Source organism: Rhincodon typus, chromosome 4 (assembly GCF_021869965.1).
Source record: "Rhincodon typus isolate 14 chromosome 4, sRhiTyp1.1, whole genome shotgun sequence".
NCBI lineage: Eukaryota > Metazoa > Chordata > Chondrichthyes > Orectolobiformes > Rhincodontidae > Rhincodon > Rhincodon typus.
Window position 1 is genome coordinate 96,913,863 of NC_063335.1, and position 22,045 is coordinate 96,935,907.

Genomic DNA, 22,045 nt, shown 5'->3' on the forward strand with positions numbered 1-22,045 from the left:
CCTTCCCCTCCCCCATTTCTGATGAAGGGTCTAGGCCTGAAACGTCAGCCATCCTGCTCCTATGATGCTGCTTGGCCTGCTGTGTTCATCCAGCTCTGCACCTTGTTGTCTCGGATTCTCCAGCATCTGCAGTTCCTACTATCTCTAGCGTTAGTGTATGTTTGGCTACATAAAACAATTATAGAAATTGCATGATATTTTTCCTCCAAAATACAAATTTCATAATGGGGTGCCCATTGCTGGATAGCCTTGCATGCACATTGAATGGATATGTTTGTTGACATGAGGTTTATGAGTACTTGAGTGAGATGTTTATTGATGCAAGTTATCAACCACAAATGAAATATCTGTTTTGTCTGCTTATGCAAGTCAAAACTTAAATGAGATGTTTGCTTTCAGAAGCATTTGTTCTTGAAATTTCACTGTATTGCATGCTAGTTTTGTATCATGTACTTTCTCAGTGCGATACAACTAAGAGACTAGTAGCATTCTTTCCTATCATAATGCCTCCTGATTGGTGCCCATGCTCAGTAATAGTTGAATTTGCATGGGGAGAGAAGTACTAAGGATGGTGGGTGGCAGATGAGTCAGCACAACTTGGCATAGTAGTACTGAAAAAGGTTATGAGTATGATTGGAGACATGAGGTATGAGTGGTCTTGGGAATGAGTAGCTAGGCAGAGGTGTATGAGGGATCATGGGTCGATGGACCTCGATCAGCAAGAGGGCATCTGCTTGGCTGCAGAGGCATAGTCAGGCATGGGACACTGTGAAGACATGGGAGCTTAATATTGTATACAGTGATTTCTGCCTAGCCAGCCTTGGGAATGAGGCTTCCTCTGCGGGCCTTCCTTTGTTGCTTGGTCCAATTCCCAATCTAGCTTGCCTCCTTCGGCCCAAAATTCAAAACGAAGGCTGCTTCTTAGAGGTCAGGATCACGATGCTGTGAATTTTTCCAACTCTGCTCCCTGTGACCTTACTGTGCCTTTTAAGAGATGTGTTCAGCCCTGCTTCTCTTGCAGAAGGGTTTTGTCACAGTGATGCCCGATAGACAGCTTGTAAATAGCTTTGGGTTTCTCTTGTGTTTTTTCGGAGTAAGACAAAAGAATCACGAGTGGGCAGAGTCAATCTCACACAGACCCCGAGGAGTTTGGTTTTGCTTTCAGTGGACTTTTTTCATAGTTAGCTGCTGGAATGCACAGCTAGAATTCCCTCTGATGTTAGATTGAAGACTTAGAGAGTTTCCTCTTAGAAAACAAAAGGGGCAGATTGGTTCTTCCTACTGGACTGGAGAGAGCAGCACACGGGAATCCTAACTGTTTGGCTACATTGCATTTTGCCAGAGGATGTGTTTACAGGATGCTGCCTATGTTGGAACAGTTGATGATTAGTAGTTAAATAAAACATTGTCTTGTGAAGTGTGTTATACAGTAAAGTTATGTGATTCTTATTTTTGTTAGATTTTAAGTGCAATGTAAGATCAAAGTGTGTTTTGATTAAAGTTTTTAGTGGTGGACCAATTGAATCGTATTTGGAACACAGCACCTGAAACTTGCCTTAAAAATAAAATAAAATAAAAGTTAGGGTCTAAGCTACCTCCACTATATATTTTTGGGGAGACTGATCTGGTCTCTGACATCCCTAACATGGAATCGACGTGAAGACACATGATGAGGGTGACTCGGGAGTCTATAATGGGATAAAGACAGGTTAAGTGTGTAGGCAAAAACTTGTCAGATGGAATATATTTAGTTACACACTTTGGCAGGAAGCGTTGAGGAGATAAATATTATTTAAATTAGAGCAAGACTACAGAAAGCTGCAGCTCTGAGGGATTTGGGCACGTTCATACATAATTCCAAAAAACCTAACATCCAAGTTCATTTGGTAATTGGGAAGGAAAATGGAATGTTGACCTATGTTTCAAAGGGAATGGAGTATAAAAATAAGGAAGCCTTGGTAAACCTATGCAAGGTACTTGTCAGACCAGACTTGGAATGCCATGAACAATTTTGGTCCCCTTTATCTGATGAAAAGTATACTGCCATTGGAGGCAGTCCAGAATGGGCTCATCTAGATTGATCCTGGTTGTGCAGGGGTTTCCTTATGAAGTGATTGTGTAGATTGGGTTCTGTGCCCATTGGAGTTTAGATGAATGAGAAGTAGCTTTATTGAAACGTACAAGATACTTTGCAGAATTAACAGGGTAGTCACAGAGAATAGGATCAGAGAGTCTAGGAGAGTCTCAGAGTCTAGGATCAGTAGCCTTAACCTGTGTAAAGAATTACCCCTTTGGACAGAGATGTGGAATCTCTTCTCTGAAGATAATGAATTTGTGGAATTCTTTACTGTAGAGGCTGGGTCATTAAGTAAGGGAATCCAGGTAATGGACAAAGCAGGAAACTAGAGTAAGAGATTACCAGACCAGCTGCGATCTAATTCAGTGGTGAAAAAGACCTGATGGGCTGAATGATCTGTCTCTGCTCCAATGTGTTATGGTCACTCAGCAAGCACTTGGTGCTGACTGCATGAAAATATCATTTAAATAAGTTAGCAAATTAATGCAGCAAGATTTGCTTTTGGCTTTTGGGAAGTTTTATGCTGTGCTTTGGAAGACTTCTGCAGTACAGAATACATGATATTAACTAAAGTTTTTTACACCATACCAGACATGTTGAAAAAAGGTATGGATAAAATATGTGAAAGTACAAACAGCAGTTAATTTGAAGCTTCGGGTCTGATGTTAATATTGTGATGTACTTAACAAGTCAGCTATTTTTTTTTCTCTCCATCATATATCTTAAGGAAGAAGAGCTAAGAAAAAGTGGAGAATCAAAATATGCACATCTTAATGAAGATCTGCATGTACTTATTGAAGTATTTGCTCCACCATCAGAGGCATATGCAAGAATGGGACATGCTCTAGAGGAAGTGAAGAAGTTTCTCATACCGGTCAGTGTTCAAATCATTCTTCACCCATCCCAAGGTTTCATATAGGAACACTGTTTTCATTTGTTTGAATTATAATTTGAATAAATAATTCTAAGAATACATACGATAGAATATTTAGAAGCAAATATAACCCAAACAAACTAGTGTGTCCTGTAGTATAGTTCTTAACTGTATGCCTCTGCTGTGCTTTCTCTCCATAAGTTCATACAATCAAATGAAACCCATTTGTTATTCATTGACGTTGTTGTTGGTAACTTCCACAATTATACTGCCATTTTTTCCGGGAATGACAACACTGATTTCTAATCATCTCAACCATGTCACTAGGTTGAATGCTAGTTTATATTCAATCCTGCAGTCAGTTCACAGTTAAACAGCCAAGTGAAAAAATGGATTTACTAAATTGGGTATGGAAGGTTGGAGTTAATAAGGAAATGCTGAATAGGCTGGGACCTTTTTACACTCAAGCGTAGGAGGTTGAGAGGTGACCTAATAGAGGTTTATAAAATAATGAGAGGTATAAATAGAGTTGATAGTTCTTTTCCCTAGGATGGAGATTTCGAGACTAGGGGGCACATTTTTTAAGGTGAGAGGAGAGAGATTTTAAAAAAGATATGTGGCAAATGTTTTTACACAGTGTAGTTGAGTGTGAAATGAACATTGAGGAGGTGGTGGATGCGAGTACAATTATAATGTTTAAAACACATTTGGGTAAGTACATGAATGGGAAAGGTTTGGAGGGGTATGGGTCAGGAGCAGGCAGATAGGACTAGTTTAGTTTGGGATTATGTTTGGCATGGACTGGTTGGACTGAAGGCCCTGTTTCCGTGCTTTGTAACTCTAAGTGCACATTGAACAAATCAGATCTCATAGTGTGGAACTGGAGGAACACAGCAGGCCAGGCAGCATCAGAGGAACAGGAAAGCTGACATTTCGGTTTGGGACCCTTCTTCAGAAATGGGGAGGGGGAGGGGAGCTCGGAAATAAACAGAGGAGCGGTGGGGTTGAAGAAGGTAGGTGGGATGGTGATGAGTGCATGTCGGCTGTGGTCAGGATTGGTCAGTGAGGTGGGAGAGAAGATGGACAAGTTGTGCCAGGTCAAGGAGGCAGGAGTGATAGGGAGGGTTGGTCATGGTATGAGGCCAGGTGTGGGGAGATCTTGAAACTGGTAAAGTCCACATTTAGGCCATCGGGCTGTAGGCTGCCAAGACGGAATATGAGGTGCTGCTCCTCCAGTTTGTGGGTGGCATCATTGTGACACTGGAGGAGGCCCAGAATGGACATGTCACCCAGGGAATGGGAGGGGGAGTTAAAATGTTTCGCGACCGGAAGGTGGTGGCGTTTGTCGTGTACAGAGTGCAGATGCTCTACAAAACTGTCTCCGAGTCTCCACTTGGTCTCACCGATGCAGAGGAGGCCACATTGGGTACAGCAGACCAAGTTGATGGATGTGCAAGTGAACCCCTGTCTGATGTCAAAGGTTTGTTTGGCACCTGGAATGAAGATGAGGGGGGAGGTGTAGGGGCAGGTGTAGCACTTCCTGCAGTTGCAGGGAAAGGTGGCGGGGTTAGTGGGGAGTGTGGAGTGGACGAGGTAGTTGCGGAGAGAGCGATCCCAATGAAAGGCAGATAGGGGTGGGGAGGGAAGTACATCTTTGGTTGTGGGGTCAGATTATAGGTGGCGGAGAATGATACGTTGGATGTGGAGGTTAGTGGGGTGATATGTGGGGACAAGAGGGATTCTGTCGTTTTTGCTTTTGTTTTTGTTGAGGGGAGGTGATGTGAAGGGCACTGATGTGGGAAATGCAAGAGATGCATTTGAGGGTATTTTCAATCACCGGAGCGGGGGAGGTTACAGTCCTTGAACTGCTGTCAAAACAAGGCTTCCAACCCTCCCTCGACCTCTTCATCTCCAACTGCCGTGAAAATGTCTTCCTATTTCAAGGACTGTAACTTGCCCCCTCCGGTGATTGAAAATGCCCTCAAATGCATCTGTTGCGTTTCCCACACCTCTCCCCTCCCATCAGCAAAAACAAGAATAAAGACAGAATCCCCCTTGTCCTCACACATCACCTCACCAACCTCCACATCCAATGTATCATTCTGCCTCACTTCCGCCACCTGCAATCCAACCCCACAATCAAAGATATATTTCTCTCCTGACCCCTATCTACCTTTTGTAGGGACCGGTCTCTCTGCGACTCCCTTGTCCACTCCACACTCCCCGGTACCTTTCCTTGCAACCGCAGGAAGTGCTACATCTGCCCCTTCACCTCCCCCCTCACTTTCATTCAAGGCACCAAACAAACCTTCGACATCAGACATGGGTTCACTTGCACATCCATCAACTTGGTTGGCTGCATCTGCTGCACCGAATGAGGCCTCCTCTACATCGGGAGACTGAGACCGTTTTGGAAAGCATCTGCGCTCTGTATGCGACAAACAACACCTTCTGGCCGCGAACCATTTTAACTCCCCCTCCCACTCCCTGGGTGACTTGTCCATTCTGGGCCTTCTCCAGCATTGCAATAATGCCACCTGCAAACTGGAGGAGCAGCACCTCCTATTCCACCTCAGCAGCCCACAGCCCAATGACCTAAACGTGGATGTTACCAGTTTCAGAATCTCCCCACCCCCAGCCTCATACCATGACCAACCCTCCCTCTCATCCCCACCTCCTTGACCTGACACAACCTGTCCATCTTCTCTCCCACCTCACTGACCAATCCCGACCACTGTCTACATGCACTCACCTATCACCATCCCTCCCTCCTCTCTATTTATTTCTGAGCTCCCCTCCCCCCTCCCATTTCTGAAGAAGGGTCCTGGCCCGAAACATCAGCCTTGCTGTTCCTCTGCTGCCTGGCCTGCTGTGTTCCTCCAGCTCCACACTTTGTTATCTCTGACTCCAGCATCTGTAGTTCTTGCTGTATCAGATCTCATTCTATTTTTCCTTAAGTTGAAAATAATTAGTTTATTGATCATAATGTCATTTGGATTTGCTTCCTTACACCTGTTTGTCTTGCTGCTTTTTGGTCTTTTAAAAATGACTTTGTTCACTCCCTTCAGCAACACTTGCCTTAATTCTCCCTTCCTCATATCAAGTGATTGAGGAAGATTTCTTGCACTAAACGTTTTATGGAAGTGCAGGTTGCTGTTGCATAAAAAATATTCTTGGATCGTTTGGAAGAAGAGAGTGAGACCGATTGAATGAGGGAAGTGAACTTATTAGCAAATAGTTTCAGCATTAGGGAAGCCTGCAGGAAGTCTTTTTGGTGCCTTGAGGCTTACTAGTTTCATTTTAGTTTGGATTCGATATAAGAAATTGAAGCAACTTTAATGTTAATTAATTACTGCAATGAAAATTCAAGCTTATAAACACACAGCTATTGCCCTCAGCGGTGTCACACAAATAAAGGGACATTTTAGAATAATCTAAATAAGTACATTCCTACTATATTTAAACAAAAGATTCCAAGGATCATCTTGATTAACTAAAGAAGTTGAGTAGAATGTCAAACTCGAGGAACAAGTATATAAATGAGCAAATATGAATGGCAGGTCAGATAACTAGTCAGAATACAAAGAATGGCAGAGAATGACTAAAAGGTGAATCTGGATTAAATATATTAGAGCCTTGAAAGGGAGTTAGCAAGGGTTTGCATAGGTATCTTAAAAAGGAAAGGAGTAAGTGGTGTTGGTCCTCTTAAGGTTGATTAAGGGGATTTAATGGTAGATAATAAATGAATGGCAGATGTAATGAATAAACGTTTTGCTTCTGCCTTCACTGTAGATGATACAAAAACAACCTAGTAATAGTTATAATTTTGGAGGTTGAAGAAATGGAGAAACTTGGTGAAATTATAATCGCTGGGGAAATGATACTGAGCAAACTGATGGATTTGCAGGTTCATAAGTTTCAGGGTCCTGTTGGACTTCATCCCTAGGGTGTTAAATGTGGTGACAAGTGAGATAATATGTACACTGGTGTTAATTTTTCAAAATTTATAAGTTTCAGAAAAAGTTCCTTAACACTAGAAAGTATAAAATGTAACTCGGCCATTCAAGAATGGAGCCAGGCAGAAAATTGGAAACTGTAGACTTGTTAGCTTGACATTTACATTGGGAAAGCTATTGGTACCACTCTTCAAGGAGGTAACAACTGGGCACTCAAAAATCTCAAGGAATCAAGAAGAGCCAGCTTGGTTCTGTGGAAGGGAAATCCTGTTTACACAATTTGTTGGAATCGTTTGAAAAAGTAACATACTGTTAGTAAAGGGAGGTCTGTTGATGTACTATATTTGGATTTCCAGGAGATTTTAACAAAGTGCCGCAACAAAAGATTATTGTGCAAAGTTCAACCTGATGGTATAGGGAGTAACGTGCAAGCAAAGATAGAGGATCAGGTGGCTGGCTGGCCAGCAAAAGACTGCAGGAACGTGGCTGTTTCAGATTGGCAGTTTGTGACAGGTGGAATCCATCGGGATCTGTGCTGGCCCCTCGTGTTTTTTTAAAGATATTTTCTGAATCACCCTGTTCAGAGATTTTATTACCCTGACCTCTTGGCACAGAGGTAGGGTTATGACCACTGAACCACAAGCACCCAACATTTTAGAATTCATATCAATGATTAGATGAGGGGATTGAAAATATGATGGCATAATTTACATCTAACATACAGAGCAATTGAACATGCTGTATTTGAAGTGGCAGGTAATTGGAAATTCGGGGTTATTGTTATGGATGGAGTGGAAGTGTTTGGCAAAACAGTCACTCAGTCTGCATTTTGTCTCCCACATACAGAGAAGACCATGTTGAGCGATGAACCACAAGCACAGTACTCCATTTCTCCATTGACAATTGGTTCAGCTTTCAAAAGATAATACATTAAATGGAAAGGGCTTGGAGAGTAAAGGGAGAATATCTTTTGTAAAACAAATTTTCTTTCGAGGAGGAAGAAGTATCAATTTAACAGCCAGGTAGAAATGCTGTAGCAGTTTGCAATGGTGTGCGCACGCTTCATGTAAAATTCAAGCATGTAGGTGTGAGGCACCTTTAGAAATTGATCTAAATTGTTCAGTTGACTGGCATCAAGTAATAAGGGCTAATATTAGAAATGCCTTAACTAATACTAAATGAGCTACATTGCTGCAGGCAGTATTTTTTTTGTGCCTGTTTTTTAAAATAAAAATCTTTAAACCCAATAGCAACAGACTTAAGGTAACTGTGGTGATACTTCTTTTAAAGGATTTCCTAATATTAAAATGATTCTCTTTACAGTTAAACCTTAATTTCTTATCCAGTTTTATTTCCATGAGTGTAAAACATTTTGATTGCAGGTAGTATAGAAGTTGTAACAAATGACTGTTGAATATCTAAAATAAACCACAGGTAAGAGAACAAGTTTAATAATGACTGTACGAGTGGAAACACTGCCCCCGCCCCATAGTACACAACTGGATTGCAGTCAAATTTGTTGTGTATACATATGTGTTTGCAGGATTACAATGATGAAATTAGACAACAACAGCTTCAAGAATTGTCCTACTTAAATGGTACACCAGAGAGTCCAGAAACTCCAGCAGTTCGAGGGAAGCCAGTAAGGGGGCGAGGGACACTTGCGCCAGCTCTAAGCAGGTGAAAGCATTTTTATTTTTATGGTGCAGGCTGGTAAGCTTTTTGACTTGATTTCAAAATCATTTTTGCATTGCCAGATGTGTTTCCCTATGAATATAATTGTGGAGAAAATTCCATCTAATATACAATTTGGCCAAAGTCAAGTTTGCAAGTATTTGGAATAAATAGGTCAACTCCTTTGCTAAAGTATTGGGTGAAAGCAATTTCCTACAAAGTGTCTACTCTTCTTGTTCCTATTCACCCACCGGTGTAGCAGTCAGCTTTATCTTTAACACTGAATAATGGAGTGAGTGCTTGTAGTTACATAATACTACAAAAATTCAAAATGTGATATTTGCATTATTGGCATATGTAGCAATGGCAAGTTAAGATACAGTAATTACAGACTCTAACTTGCCCCCGAAGACCTGAATGAATTAAAAGTGCCAAGATTTAGTGTATGCTGAAATTCACTGGTCGTATTCAGTGCTCTGTTAGCTTTGTTTGTCAGAGCAAAGGCATATTGAAAACTGTACAGAGAAAGCCTTAGGGGATCGGTTACCAGCTTTATAGGGATCACCACTTGGACCCCAGCTGATCACAATATACGCTAATGATTTAGATGAGGGAATTCCAGGTTTGCAGATGAGACAAATCTGGGTGAGAGGAGGATACAGAGATGCTTCAGTGTGATTTTTGGGCAAGTTGACTGGCCAAATGCTTGGCATATGAAATATACTCTAGATAAATAAGAGGTTATCCACTTTGATCTGCCTTCTGTCTTTGCTATCATTCATTACCTGAATGGCGATAGTTTGGGAAAGCTGCATTGAGAATTGGCTGGTGTCCTTGTACAGCACTTGATGAAAATAAATTGCAAGTGCAGCAGGCAGTAAAGAAGGCAAATGGTATGTTGGCCATTGTAGCAAGAGGATTTGAATACAGGAGCCAGGATGCCTCACAATTGCATAGGGCCTTGGTGACACCACACCTGGAATATGGCATGCAGTTCTGTCCTCCTTGTGAGGAAGGATGCTGTGACTATGGAGGGAGTGCAAAGAATGTTTATCAGATTGATTTGTTTGATGTGAAGTGGGACTGGATCAGTTAGGACTATATCCACTGGAATTTATAAGAGTTGGTGGGGGGGCGGTGGGGACAGGCAAAGATGGATCTCACAGAAACCTGTATAATTGCAACTAAACTAGACAGGATAAGTGCAAGAAGGATGTTTTCCCAAAAAACTGGGGAGTCCAGACCTAGGGGTCACAGTCTAAGGACTGAGATATGAAATTTCTTCACCCTGGGAACGGTGACCGTATGGAATTCTCTGCCACAAATGCAGTTAGGGCCAATACATTGAATGAATGCTTTCAAGAAACAGATCAGTAGTTCCTGGGGCTAAAACAATCAAAAGGTATGGGCAAAAATTGGGTTCCAGGTACTGAGTTGGATGATAAGCTGTGATCTTGCGGAATTGCAGCATAGGCTAGAAGGGTCGAATGACCTATTCCAGATCCTAATTTTTGTGTTTCTTTGTAAGAAGGCAGATTATGATGGGAGGGAACATGGTAAATATTTTCTATTTACGTAAAGATTATTGTGAGGCAGGCCATACACACCTGTCTGTTGAATAAATGTTAAAGATTGGGAGTTTTCAATGTGCGGCCAAATCAATATGATGCATTTGACATTATCTGTAGAAGTTAAAATGACCCCAAAGAGAGGAAAAGACCTAGTATTGCTGATCCTGTTGGTTGTTGATGTGGAAATGTTCTGCTTCTTAGCATGACATGTTTAAGAACCAGCAGTCTCGCCACATAAACGTAGTGACTATAAGAGCAGGTCAGAGGCTGGGAATATTGTGGTGAGTAACTCACCTCCTGACTCTGCAAATCTTGTCTATCATTTACAAGGCATAAGTCAAGAATGTGATGGAATACTCCCCACTTGCCTGGATGACTGCATCTCCAACAACATGCCAGAAGCTTGACGCCATCCAGGACAAAGCAGCCTGCATGATTGGCACCACATTTTCAAACATCCACTCCCTCCATCACTGATGCTCAGTAGCAGCAGTATGTCCTATGTATAAGATGCACTGCAAAAATTCATTCAAGGTCATTAGGTAGCAACTTACAAATCCACAACCACTTCCATCTAGAAGGACAAAGGCAGCAGGTACATGGGAGCACCACCACCTGCAAGTTTTCCTCTGAGCCACTCACCATCCTGACTTGGACATATACCACCGTTCCTTCACTGCCATTGGGTCAAAATCCTAGAATTCCCTACCTAACAGCATTTTGGGTCAACCTACAGCACATGGACTGTCGCAGTTCAAGAAGGCAGCTCACCACCATATTCTCAAGGGCAACTATGATGGGCAATAAATACTGGCCAGCCAGCGGCACCCACGTCCCATGAGTGAATTTTTAAAACATGTCCAATGCAAACAAAACCTCATGTTTTGAATTTTACTAAAATTGCACTTCTTTAAATAAGCGTATAATAAGGAAGAGTATAACAAAAGAATTTCTTTGAGGATTCTTTCATGAACGTAAGACAGATTACATTGAATGATTTATGATGGTCTATGATTTCATGGCCTTTTCTCTATGCTTTATTGTCTTGGCTGACTTGATGTTTCTCTCTTTCCTTTTGTGCTCTACAGAGGTCGTGGTGGAGTTCCTCCCCCAGCATCCACAGTTCCACGTGCAGGACCTGTTCCCAGAGGAGCGCCACCTGGTCGAGGTCCGGGAGCTAGGGGACGTGGGGTTCCAGCACCAAGAGCAAGAGGAGCACCAGGTTATAGACCTCCGCCACCCCCAGTACAAGACACATCATATGGTGAATATGTAAGTAAATTTCTGTTACTCAAATTTTTGTGATTTTGAATGGTAATAACAAGATAATAAAGTGGAGTTCAAAATAGCTTGACATGCTTTTGTATTTTTGAAGCAGTGTTAAAACGTAGCCAGGTTAAGGTAGTCTTTGAAGAAGTTCATTATTATTAGAACGGATTGCCATTAGCAGGAAAATAAATCAAAACTTCTTCTACAACTAAGAAAAGCAAGTTAAGCTACATGGATTCCTTTTTAGAAAAGAAACAGAAATGTTATCTGGAGGATCTGAAAATAGCATGTGACTCTATGAATTCTGAATTGAAGAATTCAATAAGGGAGATGGATGCAGGTCTTCTCAAGCTGGCTCATGAAATTGACATACAGTGAGTGGCACTACTGATGAGCCGTTGGTGATTGATATTGATGTCCATCACTCCAAGTACTTCTGTGCACTCAACACCCTCACTACCCTTACCCCACTCAGTGCTTCTTCCAGTTGTCATTCAACATGGAAGAAAATTGGTTCATCAGCTGAGGAGGTTGTAGTGGGTAATCAGCAGGACGTTTCATTGCCCATGTTTGACCTGATACCATGAGACCTCGTTCCAGGAAGCTATGCAGCTTGGGGCTGTGAACAAGATAGTGAGAAGCCATCCACTCCTCACCAGCTGAGGAGCTTTCTCTGTTTTCTGCAGTAAAAACAATTTAAGCCCAAAGAAAGCCAACTTTTATCTTCTATCAGTTGATAAAGGCAATGCCTCTTAATACTTGAGCCATTTTACAATTGTCACGTAGCCATTCTGTTTCTTGGTCATCCTTTTCTAGATGCTTTTACTGGTTTTCAGGAGGCACAATGTTCTGATCAGCACAAAAACTATCTCAGCAGATCCTCTGAACAGAGACAACTGTATTCCCAGTTTTCTGTCTGTTCATACTATGCATGGTTTTTTTGCTTCCCCTCCCACCTGCATGCCTGTCTCTGTAAATGTCACCTTACATACAAGGAGTTAGAGGTTTAAATAGTGAAATTATATGTCAACAGTCTATAATTGTTTTTTCTGTAGCTAGGGTCAAATTAATTCTCGTAATTGGTCATTCTGGCAATTACAGAAATCTGGTCTGTGCTTTTTGTTAGCCTGGGTCTGAAAATTGGGTAAATTATGGAATTCCGTGTATTTTACAAAACATTTAACATTTGTAATGACTCTGGGGATAGCATGGCTTGATTTCCAGCATGCTACTCCAGTGAGGTATAGCAAGTGGGATTGCACGTTCCCAGGGATGGTGGTACAAACTGAAAGAACTGAAATTAGGAATACCATTCGATGACACAAGACTGCAATACAGCATTTGATGAGTTGATTTCTTTCTTCTAAGCTGTTATAGTTCATTGCTATACCAAAGGACAAAATGTAATAATTGTAAAGCAGTAATTCAGCTGGTGAACTGATAATTTTAACAGAGGATAAGTAGGTGACCAAACTATGCATGAAGCCGGTTGATCATTTAAATGTTAAATGACACTGCCTGTTCTAATTTTACCAGTCGGTCTTTTCAACCGTGTTGATGTGTTTTTTAAGCCATGAAAAATCTAGCTGGTGCAAGGAGGAAAAAAAATCCATGGGGTAGATTTATACTCAAAGGGTGGACTCCCCATAACCCAATGTACATCTCAGGGTTGAGCCTGCCTCCACTTGGCTAACTCAACCTGTTTTAATTTTATAGCCCAGCAATTGCAGTTTGGTGAGGCTTTCCTCCATTCCAAGAAGCACATTTATACATAAGACCATAAGACAACAAGACGATAAGACATAGGAGCAGAAATTAGGCCATTCGGCCCATCGAGGCTGCTCTGCCATTCAATCATGACTGATAAGTTCCTCAACCCCATTCTCCTGCTTTCTCCCCATAACCCTTGATCCCCTTGATAATCAAGAACTTATCTATCTCAGTCTCAAATATACTCAATGACCTGGCCTCCACAGCCTTCTGTGGCAGTGAATTCCATAGATTCACCACTCTCTGGCTGAACAAGTTTCTCCTTATCTCTGTTCTAAAAGGTCTTCCCTTTACTTTAAGGCTGTGCCTTCGGGCCCTAGACTCCTCCTACCAATGGAAGCATCTTCCCAACATCCACTCTGTCCAGGCTATTTAGTATTCTGTAACTTTCAATTAGATCCCTCCTCATCCTTCTAAACTCCAATGAGTATGGTCCCAGAGTCCTCAAACATTCCTCCATATGTTAAGCTTTCCATTCCTGGGACCATTCTCGTGAACCTCCTCTGAACCCGCTCCAGGGACAGTGCATCCTTCCTGAGATATGGGCCTCAGAATTGCACACAATACTCCAAATGACCAGAGCTTTCTAAAGCCTCAGGAGTACATCCCTGCTTTTATATTCAAATCTTCTCAAAATAAATGCCAACATTGCATTTGCCTTCCTGACTACTGACTCCACCTGCGAGTTTACCTTGAGAGAATCCTGGACTAGAACTCCCAAGTCTCTTTGCACTTCAGACTTGTGAATTTTCTCCCCATTTTAAAAAATAGTCCATGCTTTTTTTATTCTTACCAAAGGGCATGACCTCACACTTTCCCACGTTGTACTCCATCTGCCACTTCTTCTTTGCCCACTCTCCTAACCTGTCCGAATCCTTCTGCAGCCTCCCCTCCTCCTCAATACTACCTGTCCCTCCCCTTATGTTTGTATCGTCTGCAAAGCCTGCACATCTTTGGATTGTGGGAGGAAACCGGAGCACCCGGAGGAAACCCACGCAGACACGGGGAGAATGTGCAGACTCTGCACAGACAGTCACCCGAGGCTGGAATCGAACCCGGCTCCCTGGCACTGCGAGGCTGCAATGCTAACCACTGAGCCCTGTGGTCCCAGTACTGACCCTTATGGAACACCACTTGTCACTGGCTGCTATCCTGAGAAAGACCCTTTTATCCCCACTCTCTGCTTTCTGCCAGACAGCCAATCTTCTATTCATGCTAGCACCTTGCCTCTAACACCATGGGCCCTTACCTTACTCAGCAGCTTCCTGTGCGGTACCTTGTCAAAGGCCTTCATAAAGTCCAGGTAGATAACATCCATTGGTTCTCCTTGGTCTACCCTGCTCATTACTTCCTCAAAGCATTCTAGCAGATTTGTCAGGCATGACCTCCCCTTGATGAAACCATGCTGACTTTGCCCTACTTTACCATACACTTCCAAATATTCAGAAATCTTATCCTTTACAATGGACTCCAAAATCTTACCCACGACCGAGGTTAGGCTAATAGGCCTGTAATTTTGCGTCTTTTGCCTTACTCCCTTTTTAAACAGGGATGCCACGTTAGCAATTTTCCAGTCCTCTGGGACCCTCCCTGTCTCGAGCGATTCCTGAAAGATCACCACTAATGCTTCCGCTATCTCTTCAGCTATCTCCTTTAGAAACCTGGGGTGTCGTTCATCTGGTCCAGGTGATTTTATCCACCTTCAGACCAATCAGTTTTACTAGCACCTTTTTCCTTGGTGATGGCCACCATACTCAGCTATGCCCCCTGACTCTCATGAATTTTTGGGAGATTACTTGTGTCTTCCACCGTGAAGACTGACGCGAAGTAATTATTCAGTTCCTCAGCCATTTCCTTGTTCCCCGCTACTATCTCTTCACTGTCATTTTCCAGTGGTCCAATGTCCACTTTTGCTTCTCTTTTGCCCTTTTTATATCTAAAGAAACTCTTACAGTCTTCAGTTATATTACTGGCTAGCTTACCCTCATATTTAATCTTCTCCCTCCTTATTTCTTCTTTTGTTGCCCTCTATACAACCGTCCGCATCAGCAGGAGCAGTGGTATTACACTGAGGATATCTAGGAGGAAATTGGTAATGTCGGACCTCCAAGTAATTTCAGGATCTTGCCAGGACTGTGCTGGCACCCCATAACAAGATAGGTGAGAAATGAGGATGGACAGATCATGGAGAACTTTGGATTCTGAAAGGATAAACCCCCATCTCCTCTTTCATTAACCAGTAGCCTACTGGTGAGCAGAGACCTCTAATTGGGCAATAATTTCCCATTTAAGGGATTCAATTTGTCCATGGGTGGGCAGCCCACACAATATGTGCATTGTTGTGGCAGGAGCGGGCAGATGACACTTGTCCTACACTATGGGCCCACTATTTTGCTGTTCCTGTCGGCTGGTAACCCATAAAATTTAGTTCCATGAAGCAAGTGCAATTATGGAATTGCCTGAAAGCCAAGAGAAGCAGTGTCCCAGTAAACCGCCCACCAACAATTTGTCTGCTTTTCCCTGACAGCCATTGGACTGCACCTGATTTTTAACTCCTACCCCCTACAACAAGATCCACGTAGCTTCCTTCTGCTACAGGCTTGCATCCTGATAGACATCTTCTGTGTCTATCAGGCGTGAAACTGAAGGAAATATATTTGGCTATCTTACTAGAGATAGTCAGGGGATCTCTTCCACTGACAGTTTTCGGAATGGGAAAAATTAGAGTCTTGACGGAGACCAGATCTGTAGTTGGCCCTCTCTTATTTCTTATCTGCATGCTGACTCTCAACAACATCTGAAAACAGCCAGTTTTTGCATGTACACGAACACTCAGCTCTACCTCGCTAACACCCCTGTCAGCTTGTTCATTATCTTTAAAATTTTCAGATGGTTTGACACTGCAATTCTTTAAAGAGGAGGTAGATTTTTGAAATCTCGGAAAGTTGAGACCTTTGAAAAGTTGAAACAAAATGTTTGGGGGATGAGTGGCCTACTCCTGCTCTGATTTCTAATGTCCAACAGCCAGTATTTGATGAACAGAAATTTCCTCCAACGAAGTACTAGGAAGTCAGAAACCATCACCTTTCCTCCCGACCTGAAAATCAATCTGTTGCCACTGTCACCAGCCCTCCTCCTGATAACTATCGAAAGCAGCTCCAGACTGTTTCCAACCATGGTGTCATGTTGTGTTGAAGTGTTCAAGTCTCAAAATAGGGGGAAAATAGTTTAAAGCTCTCCCCTAAGCTTTGACATTTCTTTTCCCCTAACACCTCGACTATAACTTCTTGAGGGTATCTATTTGATAAAACCTTTGGTATCTGCCATAGCATTGCATCACGTATCTTAGTATCATACAGCCCGTTTAGATGGTTAGCTATGAAATTCGTACTGCCCTCTTCATTCTTCACTGAACTGCATTGACTCTCAAACACAAAAATCACCTCCATCTTTTCTTTTCTAAATCCATCACTGTAACCCACTGTTCCTTTCTATGTAATTTGCTTCTCCAGCTTCCCCTTAAAAACATCCTGTACCACTCAGTTCAGCCAATCATTCTGGTAGTGAGTTTTAAGTTCTCACCGTTCTTTGAATGCAGTACTTCTTTTCTGAAATCTCTGTTTAATTTTTTGGTACCTATCTAATATCAATGTTCTTTACTTGTACTCTTCCTCACGATAAGAAATATTCTGTCTGCATCTGCTCCATCTAATCCTTTCGTATCTTTAAAGACCTCCTATTAGATTATATCTCAACCTTTATTTTCAGGAGAAAAGGAGTGGCATTGTTAAAAGGGATTTGGACTGTTTTGCTGAGACTACGTCTCCTTTCTTTTACGATGTTTACTCTATTTGAATGACCCATCACACCCTCTATTAGGAAAAGCAAAGAAATATGTATTTTGATAACTAACAACATTTGCTTAATGTGAGAATAGACTACCTTAAATTGACTCTATTAATTTTGGTTTTAATGAGAGCCTGTTTTTGTCAGAATTTTTGTATTGAAAAGTTTAATAAATTTACCTTTAAAGATGTTTTGTTTAAATCTCCAATTTATGGAGTGTATGCTATTGACCTCGAAGAGATCTTGGAAAGAGCCATCACTGCACCATGTACCATACTTCCGTGCACCTCTTTAAGTGAGGCAGTGAGTAAAACTGATAAAAGGGCACCAGGAGAGAACATCAAGCAGAGCAGCAAGTGGAATAGAGAACAGGGCAGTGAGTGAAGCAGAGAAAAGGTTCTGAGAGGATGGCAACAACAATGACCGTACAACAGGGCAGCAAACAATAGTTTAACAGCATCAGCAGCACCAATTTCTTGTTTGTGCATTGACACTGTTCCTGTCAGTCTATTTTTAAGCATTACTTATTTGAGAGAAACTCCAGTTACTGTAATGTAGTTTAAGAAAAAAACACTTATTTTGACAATGCAGATTTTATATTTCTTTATGCTTTTCTTTCAAAGGTCCATCAGTTAAATAAAATTCACAGCCCCCACTGATTTTTAAATTTGGAACTGAACTGATTTTGTGCATGTTTCACCTTGGATAGTAGAACAATTAAGGCAGCATGGTGAGTAAGTGGTTAGCACTGCTGCTTCTCAGTGCCAGAAACCGAAGTTCAATTTTAGCCTCGGGGCACTGTGTGGAGTTGGCACATTTTCCATGTCTGCATGGGTTTCCTCCAAGTGCTCTGGTTTCTTCCCACAGTCCAAAGATGTGCTGGCGAGGTGGATTGGCCGTGCTAAATGGTGTCCAGGGATGTGCAAGCTAAGTGGATTAGCCATAGGAAATTCAGGGTTACAGGGATGAGGGCTTGGGAATGGGTTTGGGTGGGATGCTGTTCAGAGGGGTTGGTGTGGACTTGATAGGCCGAATGGTCTGTTTCCACATTGTAGAGGTTCTATGAATTCTAATTTTGTCAAGGTGATTAACGACTGGAGGATTACCGCAGCACTGGCTAGTTCCTGGTTGAGGTGCTTGAGATCTTTTAAAGAAAGTGTTCTCACAAAATTGAAACCATTGCAGTGAGCAGTTTAATTAAAGTCCCACTTTACAGTTATTCTCCTTCTCTTTCTTACTTGTGCATACAATTAAATAATAACTCTCTGATGAACTTTCAGGCATTTCTTCAACAATTAAGAATGTATCTAATCGGCATAATAAATTCCATCAATTGAAAAGTATTAATTCAGCTCTACAGTATGTATCTTTTTTAGAGAATTGCTAGACTCCCCAACTGAGAAATTTGGCTGTCAGGCAGTACATGATTTATGAATCCCAGAATGGAGATTTGCAAGGACATATTTATGAATGACGTCACCACATGCGCAGAGGAGTAGATAAACACTGCTTGTACAGATTGAATGCTGAGTCACTAACCAACCAACTTAAGCGAAAGTACTCAACTACTGAATTAAACCCATCTGAACTGGTGAAGTTACGAGAACATCTGAACCTTTAACACCACTCAGGGCAAAGAAACCTACCTAATTGACAGTCCAAACATTGTTTTAAACATTGCTCAATCCGTAACCAATGCATCATAGCTGCTGCATGTATTTAATATGGATGTGTTGCCTTCTAAAGGCTTTGTTGACAGCATCTCTCAGAACCTGTGATACCATTACTTGGTATGATAAGGATAGGTGCATAAAAACAAAACTCACCATTTTTAGGGGCTGGAGGATCTGAGGTCTTTAAAATTGAGCATATTTGTCACCTTGACTACCAGTAATGTTTGTTACACACAGCAATTGTTCCTGAAGGTTTCATGGAGCAGCTTACACAGACCCCCTCAAACACTAGCTAAGGAAATGATTCAGTTACAAATCCATCTGCTTCTAGTTTATAGCCTCTTCACTGTTCTTTCCTGGTCTACAGATGCCTATCTGCCACCTTTTCTTTTGCCAAAATAAAATTCTGTACATTAGGCACATTTCGTTACTGCTCTACTGATAGTGTCAGTCTTCATTAGGGTTGAGGTTGTCGACTCAAATCCCAATCTATTGAAAAAAATCTTAGGCTGACACTTCAATGGAGTGTTGTACTTTCAGAAATTCCATCATTTGGAGAAAACGTTACAGTATGAAAACATTAGCATTGGGTCCAATCCTTCCTTGTGAAGGATGTAAATTATTCCATGAAATAGTTGAAGTGAAGCAAATTAACCTGGTCTCCAGGCCAATCTCTATCCCTCAACCAACGTTATTAAAGTTGACTATAGGACCTTTTATCTCAATGCATTTTGTGCGACCTTTAGAGTTTGATTTGGCTGCTGCATTTTACTTTAATATAACTTTACAGAAAAAAGTTCTGAATTGAGCGGCATTGTCCTTTTTAAGTGTCCTAGTTTGTTAAGTTCGCTGACTCCTTACATCTAACACTTTGACCAAGCTTTTGATTATCTAGTCATTCCCCTTTTCACATGTATAGAGGCTCGCTGTGGTATGATTACTGTCACAAATTATACTGCAATAAATTTAGTGATGACTGTAGGTAAATAACGTCAGTGGTCATAGTTGTCTTGTTTTTCAAGCCATTATGGATTCATATTAACTGTAAAAATGAACCAGCATGTATTAAAAGTTTGAACAATTAGGGACAATGAAAATAATGGTGCAAAAAATCATAAAATGAAGACTAAAACAACTTATAGTCATCAGGAGGTATTATGAAAGCAAGTTCAGTATCAATTAGGATGTACTCCGCCAGTACAAACTTTACCACATATAAATGATATTCAGTTGACAAACTGGCTACACCTATTACCAGTCCGAGACATTTTAGAGACCTTGAGCAATGATTAAAATCATTGCAGTTAGCAGAACTGTTTATAAGTTCCTCCTGCTTCTGGCTCTCTGGTCACAAAAATCTAATTTAATGGAAGTAGAACTTAGTGTTACAATTCTTTTCCGATTATTTTTGACAGAAGCCTTCACCTTATAGGTAGTTGAAGATTGATGAAGCTCCTGTTCCTAGACAGAACAAATTTCATACATTATTAACCTGAAAATAACCCTGGTATTAATTTAAATGAAATAGCAGAAATAGCAGTACATTCAACAGATTTGAATAAAAAAAAGTTATTATATGGTTTTGGTTCTAATTTAGCTTTTCAAAACTGTAACTTCTGTAATGGTTTTCATACATCATTTCTCTGAAGTGGAAAGATCTATACCCCAGATAGTGGCAGTGATTTATTGATAATTTGACAATGGCCATCCAGTTTAGTAACTCCTGAACATGACTGTAGGAGCGCTTTTCCCAACTCGGGACAAAGATTCAGGAGGCAGGCAGGATTCAAGCAAGTGGAAGACGTTTATTCAAGCAGAAACCAGTTTAAGCAGGGAGAGGGCCAAAGGATCTTGCCTGAATCTGGCTTCGGAAGATAGATCAATGACACACCCTCTGCTTTTACAAAGAAATACAACATTTTTATACATTTTGTGTTACAGTAATCAAATACAATGTAGTCATCATCCTTCCCCTTAATTCAAACACCCAATCCTGTGGGACACCTAATCAGTGATGGGCACTTCTTTGGACAGCCCCAGGCTCCCATGTTCTTATGGTATAAGCTAGACATTGTAATCTCTAGTCCTTGAGATCTTCCTATGCATCCTATTCATTCGCATTCCAGAAATTTAATGGCTATACTCCTTCAGGTCTTCCTCAAGCTTGCTTACCTGTAAGGACAGCTCAAATTCTATTACCCATTGTGTTTCGGTGTTGTCTTTTATCACATTCAGTTACTACTCTTATTTTCCCAATGTCCCAATTACATAATGTAAAAATAAAAAGTCAATTAGTTTTAAGTAATTGCTATAAAGTTAATTACAAGTGTAAAGTTATAAAACTACTTCTTCTGTCAGCATTTTATAATTTGTGTTGTGATCAATCTATCTGGTTCAGGGCATAAGAGAAGGTGTCTTCTAAGGCTAGTTAATCTTTACATCTAAGCGTAAATGGTTTTTTTAAAGGCTTGTGTTGTATCCTGGTTATGTATTGAAACCAACTTCTTTGATTGGAGCATTTTTAGCTATTTAATATTGCTGGTAGCTTCAAAGAGGCAACTGTTTACCACAAAATAACTTTAGCTGTTATCCTTGCAGCTGTTTGAGGACCTAATCTAGCACCTGACGTTACTCATTTACTGGGACAGTCACCCTTTCATTAATAAAGCTGGAATTGGTCACTTATCTGTCCTAAGGCACCCTTTTTATCAGAACTGTCTCAGATGGGAACATACAGCATTCCTTTACTGACCTTCTAGCCATTCTGTTCAAAGGTACCATTGTATTTTACTGTGTGAGCAGGCTGCTTAGTTTTGCTTAGCTTCTGTCTGCCATCTTGTAAGCAGGCATGGGCCACTTTGTGTGTTCCAATACAAGCCACCTTACATAGCCAGATACAGGTCACCCCTACAGTGACAAATAGCGACCCACAAGCGGAAAGATTCTTTATAAATGCATAATGCCTGTGAGCAACTACACAGCTATCTACTGGCTTTGCATTTAAAGTTAGAAGTGTATAAGATAACAACAATGGTTTATTGGAGACAACAAGGTGCAGGGCTGGATGAACACAGCAGGCCAAGCAGCATCATAGGAGCAGAGAGGCTGACGTTTCGGGCCTAGACCCTTCATCAGAAATGGGGGAGGGGACGGGGGTTCTGAAATAAATAGGGAGAGAGTGGGAGGCGGATAGAGGAGAGGATAGGTGGAGAGGAAACAAACAGGTCGAAGGGACTGGGATGGGGCCAGTAAAGGTGAGTGTAGGTGGGGAGTTAGGGAAGGGATAGGTCAGTCCAGGGAGGATAGACAGGTCAAGGGGGCGGGATGAGGTTAGT

At 41.5% G+C, this 22,045-nt stretch overlaps 1 protein-coding gene across 5 annotated transcripts in view; it reads left to right on the top strand.

Moving 5' to 3' along the window:
• The window catches only part of LOC109911429 (KH domain-containing, RNA-binding, signal transduction-associated protein 3-like), a 157,574-nt gene that overhangs the window by 80,442 nt on the left and 55,087 nt on the right, over positions 1–22,045 (top strand). For all 5 annotated transcript variants that reach the window (XR_007262029.1, XR_007262031.1, XR_007262028.1 and 2 more), the window contains exons 5-7: positions 2,805–2,951; positions 8,451–8,587; positions 11,241–11,424. Coding sequence is in view for 1 of the 5 variants with exons in the window: in XM_048596401.1 (XP_048452358.1) it covers positions 2,805–2,951; positions 8,451–8,587; positions 11,241–11,424 (468 nt within the window). In the remaining 4 variants the exon portion in view is untranslated. The remainder of the gene's footprint in view (positions 1–2,804; positions 2,952–8,450; positions 8,588–11,240; positions 11,425–22,045) is intronic.